The sequence below is a fragment of the Lagopus muta genome, chromosome 26 (assembly GCF_023343835.1).
Source record: "Lagopus muta isolate bLagMut1 chromosome 26, bLagMut1 primary, whole genome shotgun sequence".
Classification (NCBI taxonomy): domain Eukaryota; kingdom Metazoa; phylum Chordata; class Aves; order Galliformes; family Phasianidae; genus Lagopus; species Lagopus muta.
This window is the reverse complement of record NC_064458.1, coordinates 1,687,670-1,697,088: the sequence shown is the minus strand read 5'-3', so window position 1 is coordinate 1,697,088 and position 9,419 is coordinate 1,687,670. Positions and strand designations below refer to the sequence as shown.

General features: G+C 62.0%; 2 protein-coding genes across 2 annotated transcripts; one reads left to right on the top strand and one right to left on the bottom strand.

Annotated features, from left to right (window-relative positions):
* Window positions 1-282: 282 nt before the first annotated feature.
* Window positions 283-3,903, bottom strand: REEP6 (receptor accessory protein 6). The gene is made up of 5 exons (XM_048927710.1): window positions 3,739-3,903; window positions 1,532-1,625; window positions 1,220-1,358; window positions 870-1,038; window positions 283-431 (listed from the first exon to the last, which is right to left on the bottom strand). The coding sequence occupies exons 1-5, from the start codon at window positions 3,851-3,853 to the stop codon at window positions 385-387; spliced, it is 564 nt and encodes a 187-aa protein (XP_048783667.1). The 5' UTR covers window positions 3,854-3,903; the 3' UTR covers window positions 283-384.
* Window positions 3,894-9,381, top strand: PCSK4 (proprotein convertase subtilisin/kexin type 4). The gene is made up of 15 exons (XM_048927222.1): window positions 3,894-4,163; window positions 4,906-5,010; window positions 5,111-5,206; window positions 5,371-5,499; window positions 5,942-6,018; window positions 6,139-6,227; window positions 6,749-6,921; window positions 7,072-7,284; window positions 7,414-7,514; window positions 7,589-7,692; window positions 7,770-7,887; window positions 8,086-8,265; window positions 8,374-8,498; window positions 8,774-8,893; window positions 9,002-9,381. The coding sequence occupies exons 1-15, from the start codon at window positions 3,894-3,896 to the stop codon at window positions 9,379-9,381; spliced, it is 2,280 nt and encodes a 759-aa protein (XP_048783179.1).
* The last annotated feature ends 38 nt before the right edge of the window (window positions 9,382-9,419 follow it).

The window sequence follows — 9,419 nt, the reverse complement described above, 5'->3', positions numbered from 1 at the left end:
ACCCCTGACGCCCTCGCTCCTTCAGGACGAAGCCTTCCTCCCCGCTCCGTGGACAGACAGACGGAGAGATAGTTCCCTTTCCCTGCCGTCAGACGGGCACACCTCTCCCCGCCCCAGCACAGACGGATAAACCGCCCCTCCCGGCCGCCGTACCTCCACCGCCCCACGCGCGCCCCTTCCTCGGGCGCGCACCGATGACGTCATCTCCGCGCCACCACCCGCGCACGAAACCACGCCCCCTCTTAAAGGCGCCGTGCCGTCCCGGAGCGCGCGGAGCAGATGGGAGTGGATCGGGAACAGCTTTACTTGGGGGGGGGGGGCGAACCGAGCCGAGGACGGGCCCGGGAGCGGGGGCCGGGCTCAGACCGGCCTTGTCCCGGTGCCTCATTTGCTCTTCGCTTCCTGTGCCAGCTTCACGGCGGTCCCGGAGGCTGCGGGAAAGAGAGAGCGCCGTGTGAGCGCCGGAGCCCGCAATGAACCCGCCGGGACGGGAGAGTGCGGGGCTGCGGGAGGGGAGAGAGCCTGCCCTATATCTGCAGCGGGGAGCCGGGTGGACTGCAGCAAAGGGGCCTAAAGAGAGGAGCGGGGCTTGTAGGAGCAGGGCTTGCGGCAGCGGGGCGCGGGCTCCGTGCTGGCTATGGAATTGCGGCTGTTACGTACGGACACGCTGAGCTGCGGGGCGACCTCAGCAGCCAGCCGGGCTCTGCTGCTGAGCAGAGTGTGCAGAACTGCTCCGGGAGGCGCAGAAAGAAGAGAGACAACGAAAAGGGCTGGGCTGCCATCATGGCAGGCATGGGGCTACGGCCTGGGGGGGGGACAGGAGGGGCACTGAGAGCTGCCCCAGGTTGGGGGGGATGGACCCGCATTACCTTCTCTGGTGATGGCAGAGGCTGCATCCAGTGCTTTGGTGCTGAGGTCGCCGAGCACTGTGTCCACAGCACGGTGGTGCTTGAGGAAGCAGGGGCGGATGACGTTGTGGTAGAGCACCTGTGAGCCATTCCAAGACACCGGGGCCATGCACCACACCAGGAACAGGCACTGTTGGGGGGAGAGGAGCTGCAGAGCCGGATTGGGACAGCAGCGCAGCTGCTGGGGTGCTCCGCTCCCTCCTGCCAAAGGCTGGAGCTCTCTGGAGGCCCCAAAGCTCAACAGATGAACCCCAAGAACTCAGCCATAAAGGGGAATGCTCCGGCACCTGCAGCCCCCATGAAGGCGTTACCTTCCCAGCGTAGTAGAAGGGGAACCAGTAGAGGAAAATGTCAGAGAAGAATTCAGCTATGCTGAAGACGCCGTAAACCACCCAGTATGTGAGCCACGTGGTGTCATCCTCCTTGCTGGAGCTCTCGATGGCTTTAATGCTGTGGGAGGGAGGGGACAGGTCACTGCTTCTGCAGGTTTGTTCCTACAGCAGGCATGGCCTCCCCACATCCCCAGCCCTTGCAGTGCGCCTGCCCCACAGCAGCTGTGCTGCCCCAGGAGTGACTCTGCCCTCCTCACGTTGCCCATCCAGGGCTGTAGAGTCAGTACTTACGAGACATATGCAGGGTAGGCGAAGCCAATGAGGTTGCAGACCAGTGAGGCACCGTAGCCAAACACCAGGTACAGCCCCAGGAAGGCCAGGGAACCTGCAGGACAGAACCAAGAGCCAGGGATTCAGCACGGGGAGCTGTGCAGAGCTGCATTGCACTGCTGGGAGGAAGGGGTGCACACACCAGGCTTTGCTTTGGTCACCGTTTGTCCTCTCCCTGGCCTGGACTTGTCCATGGCAAGCAGAACACATTCAGGGGGATGGAGGCAGCCCCAGGTGGGAGATGCGTGCCTCCCTGCTGCCCTCTGCTCACTACCCTGCATGTGCTTGTGCTGAGTGTGTTAGGATTCAGCCCCCTGAGAGCCAGCAATCCAGCTTCCCCGTCATTAAATGTGATTGTTAAATTAAAGACAAGGCAAAGCACCTCCCCAGTCCCCAGGTGCTGCATCAGAGGAGCACTTGCTGCCAAACCACCACTGTGGTGGAGCAGAGCACACAGCCTGGTGCTTTCTGTGCCACCCCAGCGGCATCTCAGCTCCTGCACACCCTGCTTACAACACTGCCAGCAGCATAAGCTCCTTATCCTACAGCAGGCAAGAGAGCCGGGACTTAGCCTGTCTGTGGCAGTGAATTAAAGGAAAGGGGCACAGAGGACGGCTCATCCCTGCACTGCTCACAGCAGCAGCTCAGTGCTGGCATGGGCACCTCTGGGCCCGGGGCTCTGCAAGGAGATGGGCTCTGTTCCCAACTCGTGGGAGCAGCCACAGCTTCCCTCCGAGGGAAACAAGCAGGCAGGTTCAGGCAGCTCCGGGTTTCATTCCCTAAAGAGCCTTAGAATGGATTTCACAGGCTAAGTTTAGCCCCCAGAGAAATTTATGTAAGAGCAAAACACAAAGGAGAGGCTCAGCTTGCACAGAGGAGCCTTGTGTGAAGGACAGGGCAGGAAGGAGACGCGTCCTGGGGTCCTAAACCCACAATGACACCAATGTGAGCACAGAAGGAGGAAAAATCCAGTGGAGGAAGGGATTCTGTGCACTATGGACCCTGACCAGGCTGGTGGAGGAGCTGCCCACGCTGCCCCAAGGCACCCAACCCCTGAGCCCCATCCCTGCCTCCCATGTGGGATGGGAGATCACTGAAGATCTTTGCAGCACTGAATGGAGAGCAAGGCTTGGCCACAGAGCTTGGCAAAGAGGTTTCCCCAGCCATGAGCACAGGCAGCCTGCAGGTGTGTCACAGAGGGGATGCTGTCCTCCCTTTACCTGGCAGAGGATCCAGTTGTGCTGCCCAGAGGCAGCTGCCGGGTCTGTGCTGGTTTAAAAGGTACCGAGCAGCCCCTTCTGGTCCCAACAGAAATGAGGGACTGCTGCAGAGCGGGGGGAAGGGAGGAAGAAATCTGATATTTGTTGTTGAGCAGCAGCTTCACCTTTCCAGACACCGGAGCTGTGCTGCAGGAGCAACGCCGCTGCTCGTCCCCATCACCCACAGCCCAAAGTGCAACCAGAGCCCCAGCAGCAGGCATCTGACAGCCCAGCACTGCTCCAAACTCATGTCTGCTCCTGCATGCGTCTCCCAGAGGAGCAGTCAGACTCTACAGCAGCCATGGGGCCAGGAACCAGGCTGGGAGCACAGCAGGGAAACCCCAGGAGGTTCCATACGGAAATGCAGAGGCAGATGGCAAGTCATAAACAGGGCCAAGGAACAAACGTGGCCAAGGCTGAGGTGACAGCTGCACCGAGGGGTCAAGTGGTGTCAGGATCAGCTGCCTAGGGAGATATCTCTGGTTTCTCATTAATGAACAAACAGCACGTGGTTAACGAGCAGACCTCTGCCCTCCTGCTTGGGGGGGGGGAGTTGGGGTTGGTCCCACACTGCAGCTGGGCTTCCCCAGGGCAGGGGGATGTGGGGACCCAGGGTGGGCATGGCTGTGAAGCCCATGTGGGGCTGGGAGGGGAGGTGGAAGGGAGGAGAGGAAGGAGGGTGAGGAGGGGAGGGGGCTGCCACCCCCCAAATACACAACGGCCCCTCTGGGCAGCTCCCTCAACCCCTACCCAAGGCAGCGGCCGGGCCCCGTGCTGGGCAGTGCAGGGCTGTCAGCACACCCAAGGGCAGGGGGGCACCCGAAATTAGGGGAGGGGGCTGAGGGATCCCCGCGGGGCGGCTCCCGAGCTGGGGAAAAAAGGGATCCCGCGGTGGGGCTGCGGGCGCACCTGTAGCCAGGTAGAGCCGGCGGACTCCGGTGCGAGACTCCAGGCGGCCGAGGAAGTCGGAGAGCGGCCCGGGGCGGTCGAGGAAACGCTGCAGGCGCTGCTGCACGGAGCCCATGGCTGCGGGGCTCGCTCGCCTCCGCGCGGCCCCGGGTCCAATGCGGAGCTGTGCGGGGCGGGGCGGGCAGGTGGCGTCGCCGTGTCCGTGGCAACGATCGCGGGGCATGGCGGCACCGCGCGGCCTGGGGGCGGCGTGGGGGCTGCGGCTGCTGCTGGGTCTGGGGTTGGGGGGGGGTCTGGGGCTCCCGCAGGATCTGCCCGCAGCCCGGCCCCGAGTCTACATGAGCAGCTGGGCCGTGCGGGTGGAAGCGGGGCCGCGGGATGCGGGGCGGTTGGCAAAGCGGCACGGGATGCTGTGCGTGGGGCAGGTGAGGTCTGAAACGCAGGTTGAGGGAGCTGGGCTCGTTCAGCCCGGAGAAAAGAAGGCTGCGGGGTGACCTCAGTGCAGCCTGCGGTACCTAAAGGGAGCCTGCAGACAGGAGGGGAGTCAACTCTTGGAAAGGGGAGATGATTTGAAGTTGAGGGAGAGAAGATTTAGATTGGATGCCAGAGGGAAATTCTTTGCTATGAGAGTGGTGAGGTGCTGGAACAGCTGCCCAGAGAGGCTGTGATGCCCCGTCCATCCCTGGAGGTGTTCAAGGCCAGGTTGGATGGGGCCCTGGGCAGCCTGGGCTGCTGTGAAATGCGGAGGTTGGTGGCCCTGCGTGTGATGGGGGGTTGGAGCTTCACGATCCTTGAGGTCCCTTCCAACCCTGGCCATTCTGTGGTTCTGTGACCTGCTGTAGGTGGGATGTAGGGCTGTGTAGGGGTACATGAGTTCCTATAAGGCTGCACAGCTACTTGCAGCCACCACACAAGCATGGGTAGCCTGTGCACAAACCCGCCATCCTGCAAAGCATCCTCTCCTCCAGTACCACCCTGGTCTAAGTGAGCCTGCTTTGGCATAGGGATTGGACTCGATGATCCCAAGATGTCCCTTCCAGCCCCTACAGTTCTGTGATCCTCCTGCACACCCAATGCATCACATCCCAACCCAGCAGAGCTGGCACGCACACATCCCCACCTCCCTGCCCATCTCCATGCAGCCCCTGAGCTCAGCCCTCACTGCAGGTGCTGGAGGAAGAGCCCTACTACCACTTCCAGCACCGTGGCTCCAGGCAGACGTCCCTGAGCAGGCACTGGGGCTGGAGCCTGCGGCTGAGCAGGGAGCCACAGGTAGGGGCTGGGCTGCACCACGGACCCACGGCAGGGCGTAGGATGACCCTATGGGAACACACAGGGTGCCTACAATGCTGCTTCCCCCCTTCCCCCCCAGGTTCTCTGGTTTGAGCAGCAAACGGTGAAGAGTCGTGCCAAGAGGAGCGTCAGCGTGGTGCCCACAGATCCCTGGTTCCCCAAGCAGTGGTACATGGTGAGATTTTGCCTCTCTCCCATCTAATCCCGATGTCCTCAAGCAAATCACCTGCCCTGAGTATAAGCAGGGCTAATGCCAGCAGAGATGAGACAGCAGGAGGGTCCTTGAAGGATGTCCTCCACCTGCTGCTCTGCCCCAGTTGATCCCAATCCGTTCTGCAGAACAACGACATCAGCCCCGATCTCAACATCCTCACTGCCTGGAGCAAAGGCTACACTGGCCGGGGGGTCGTGCTGTCCATCCTGGATGATGGCATTGAGAAGGACCACCCTGACCTGGCTGCTAACTACGTAACTACGCTCCCCTCGGGCTGAGCTTGGAGCTTCGGGGCTGGGAAGGGACGGCGCAGCTCTGCAGCCCGTGGGATTTGTGGTGGGAATTCAGCCTTGCCGTGGTCGGATCAAAGGGCTTTGTGTCTCTGCCATCGTTTCTCACATCAAGGAAATGTTAGAACTTGTGCACGGACGAGCCCCCAGAATAGTCAGATGTAATTACAGCAAGCTGCAAAGCGAGTAGGGCTTGTAAGCCCTCGTGTGCTCAGAGAGCAAAGAGAACGGGGGAACTTTAATCAGTTCACAGCAGCGTGGGTTTGGTTGAGCCCAGCAGGTTCAGACGAGGCTGCTGCAGTCGCTGGGCGTGCAGGGACCTCCCTGGGCTGGGTGTCTGCCCTGAGCTGGCACAGCTCCTCTTCGCAGTGCGATTTTGTCACGTCGGTGCCCTGTTTTGCTCTAGGATCCCCTCGCGAGTTATGACTTCAACAGCAACGACCCTGACCCCCAGCCCAGGTACAACGCCTGGGATGAGAACCGGTGAGTTTTGCCCTCTGGTTCTGCGTGGAAATCCCCTCCTGAGCTGGGAGCAGAGCTGTGCCAGCCCCCCAGCCTCCCCTCCCCTCCCCCAAGGACGGATCTCCTGTGTCTGCCCCTCAGGCACGGGACGCGCTGTGCAGGAGAGGCAGCAGCCGCAGCCAACAACCAGATCTGCGGTGCAGGCATTGCATACAATGCAAAAATTGGAGGTGAGCAATTCCTCCTCCTGCTGCTTGGCAGGGGAAGGAGGCATGAGCCAGCTCAGGAACCTGGAGGAACGCGTGCCTTCAGCCTGCAACCCTCGGGCTGACCCCAGCAGCACCACAGTGCTGTAAAACCAGGGAGCTGAGGCTTTAGAGCAGTGCTTTGGACATCAGCAGTGAACCCCTGGATGATGTTTCATGGATGCGAAGCCCTGAGGGCTTCCCGGCCGCTGGGCTGCTCCGGGGGAAGTTTAGGGCTTGCACAGCACTAGAGGGTGCTGCGGACTTACAGCAGGCCCAGCGGCAGCGCAGGGCTCTGCCTCCCCACACTGCAGGACCGGTGCCCTGCTCACCGCCCAGCTTCCCTGCAAAGTGACCGTGCCAAAGGGGGGTTAAAACTGCACGGGGGTTAAGAAGGATTGATAATCCGGCAGCGGCTGCACTGACCTGCAGGAAGCTGATGGCTGTGGAGCAGGGCTGGGGCTGGTCAGACCCGATGAGCCCTGACTGCCAGATCACCTCCCCAGGTGTGCGGATGCTGGACGGTCCCATCACGGACATCGTGGAGGCTCAGTCCCTCAGCCTGCGGCCGCAGCACATCCATATCTACAGCGCCAGCTGGGGCCCTCTGGATGATGGGAGGCACGTGGATGGGCCAGGGGTGCTGGCCATGAAAGCCTTTCACAACGGGATCACAAAAGTAAGCACAGCACTCACGTCCTGTAGGTTTGCTGGCTCCTGACCAGAGCAGAAGTGTGCTGGTGCTGGTGCAGCAGGGATACTTTGGGTTCTCCAGCACAGAGCTGGATGGTGACAAGGCCGTCTCCTGCTCATCCTCTCCCTGTCCCAGGGGCGTGGGGGGCTCGGTTCCATCTTCATCTGGGCCTCTGGCAATGGTGGCATCAATTATGACAACTGCAACTGCGACGGGTACACCAACAGCATCTACACGCTGACTGTGAGCAGTGCCTTTGCCAGCGGCCGGCAGCCCCGCTACAGCGAACCCTGTGCCTCCACCCTCACCACCACCTACAGCAGCAGCACCAGCAGCAAAGCACAGATTGTGAGTGTCCCCCAACCTGGACAGGAGGAGGCACTTCCACCCGAGTGTCTGTGCTGGGGCATGGAGGGACCAGGGTGCGTCCTCCAGCAGGGGACAAGGGATGAACCCCCACCCTCTTCCCCTCCCCAGGTGACCACTGATCTGCACCACCGCTGCACCGACAGACACGCAGGCAGCTCTGCCTCGGCCCCGTTGGCTGCAGGAATGGTTGCCCTCGCTCTGGAGGCCAAGTAGGTGCAGGGGGGCTGCCCTCAGAGCTCCCCCCAGAGCAGAGACCTCTTCCCCAACGTCCTCTCCCTCCCAGCCCAGCACTGACCTGGCGTGACGTGCAGCACCTGGTGGTCAGGGCCTCCCGACCCGCTCACCTGCAGGCAGAGGATTGGGCTGTGAACGGGGTTGGACACAAGGGTGAGTCTGTGCTTGCTGGCTTCAACCAGTGCCCAGCCCTCAGAGGGGCTCACGTGCCCCCTTCTCCCACATCCCAGTGAGCCACCACTACGGCTACGGGCTGCTGGACGCGGCTCTGCTGGTGGAGCTGGCCCAGGCGTGGGCAGGAAGCCGGCCTCAGCAGAGGTGTTCCATCGAAGCTCTCCGCGCCCCCTGGTAAGGAACGAGGTCCCCTGGGGTCCGACCTCACGCAGGGGCTTCCTTGGAGCAAAGCTGTGCTGCTGTCTGATGCAGGAACTGCATCTCAGGAGTTGGCTTCTGCTGTCAGTGCAGGGCTGTGGTCAGAGCCATGGCACAGGGCAGGATGCCCACTGAGGGGGGGGTGATGCTCTCACCCCTTCTTGTGCCCATCAGGAACATCGGCTCCAAACTCACCGTGCCTGCAGACACCTCCTCCTGCTCGGGGAGGACCAGGAGCATCCGCTCACTGGAGCACGTCCAGGTGCAGCTCTCACTGAGCTACAGCCGCCGGGGGGACCTGCAGGTTGCACTGAGGAGCCCCATGGGGACCACGTCCACACTGGTGTCTGTGCGGTAAGGGTTGTGCCGAGTCCTGGCAGTGCCCTGTTATGCTCAGCCCAGAGTGTCTGCGGAGCCCCTTTGGTCTGCAGCCCCTGCAGCCCCCCCCATGTCTGCCCACAGCCCATACGACACCAGCCAGCAGGGCTACAAGGACTGGACCTTCATGTCCACACATTTCTGGGATGAGAACCCCAACGGGACCTGGACACTGCAGCTGGAGAACAAGGGTGATGCCTACAACACAGGTGGGCACCGGGGGGACAAACCCATCCACCAGTACCACCCAGTGCTTCATTCCCTCCCTTCCCCTTATTTGGTTGGCATCTGACCGTCCTCCCTCTGCTTCCCTCTGGGCAAAGCCCCTGGGAGAGCCCTGTCTCTGCGGGGGCTGTGCTTTGCGGTCTCCCACACAGCCCTATAAAGGGCATTGCAGCTTCCAGCCCCACATCCACCACCAAGGACGTGGGTTGGGGACGTATGGCCGCCACCCAGCACTGCATTCTCTTCCTCCCACCACCAGGCGTGCTGACCAGCTTCATTCTTCACCTGCACGGCACAGATGAGGACATGATGGCCAGGCACTTCTCAGCCCCCACCATGGGCGAGTGCACCAAGCAGGACGCACAGGGAGCATGCGAGGGTGAGCGCATCCCTCACCACGACTCCAGGCAGGAGGGGATGATGCTCTCAGTTCCTGGTGGCTCCAGGGGGCTCCGTGTCCCCTCTCACACCCCACATCCCTTTGCAGAGTGCAGTGGCTCCTTCTATGCCTACCAGAGCTCCTGCCTGTCCTACTGCCCACCCCGCTCCTACGGCCGCTCCCGGAGCACCACGTACACATCCCGCATCTGCGCCCGCTGCCACCACTCGTGCTACACGTGCCAGGGCAGCTCGGCCAACAACTGCACCTCCTGCCCCGCTGCCCACACCTTGGATGAGGACACCCACTCCTGCTCCGCTCCGCAGGGCCTCACCCCCCAGGAAGGGCTGTACAGGAACCTCCTCCCCATCGTCCTCCTGCTCTGTGAGATCGCGATCCTCTTGGCCATGCTGTCCTGTATGTTCCGTACTGCCTGGCTATGTGTGCTGGCTGGCTGTGCAGGTCGCTGCTGGGCTGGGGGAAAGTGAAACCAGCCTGGCTCACAGCCATCCGTACCCGTCTTCAA

What these genes read in the sequence shown, in the direction of transcription:
- PCSK4 (XM_048927222.1), top strand. Translation starts at nt 3,894, where the DNA reads ATGCGGAGCTGTGCGGGGCGGGGCGGGCAGGTGGCGTCGCCGTGTCCG. An exon ending in TTCACAACGGGATCACAAAA is followed by an intron (nt 6,922 to 7,071) that starts GTAAGCACAGCA and finishes TCCCTGTCCCAG; the next exon opens with GGGCGTGGGGGGCTCGGTTC. An exon ending in GGGTGATGCCTACAACACAG is followed by an intron (nt 8,499 to 8,773) that starts GTGGGCACCGGG and finishes TCCCACCACCAG; the next exon opens with GCGTGCTGACCAGCTTCATT.
- REEP6 (XM_048927710.1), bottom strand. Translation starts at nt 3,853, where the DNA reads ATGGGCTCCGTGCAGCAGCGCCTGCAGCGTTTCCTCGACCGCCCCGGG. An exon ending in CCGGCTCTACCTGGCTACAG is followed by an intron (nt 1,626 to 3,738) that starts GTGCGCCCGCAG and finishes TCTGTCCTGCAG; the next exon opens with GTTCCCTGGCCTTCCTGGGG. An exon ending in CCTTCTACTACGCTGGGAAG is followed by an intron (nt 1,039 to 1,219) that starts GTAACGCCTTCA and finishes TCCCCCCAACAG; the next exon opens with TGCCTGTTCCTGGTGTGGTG.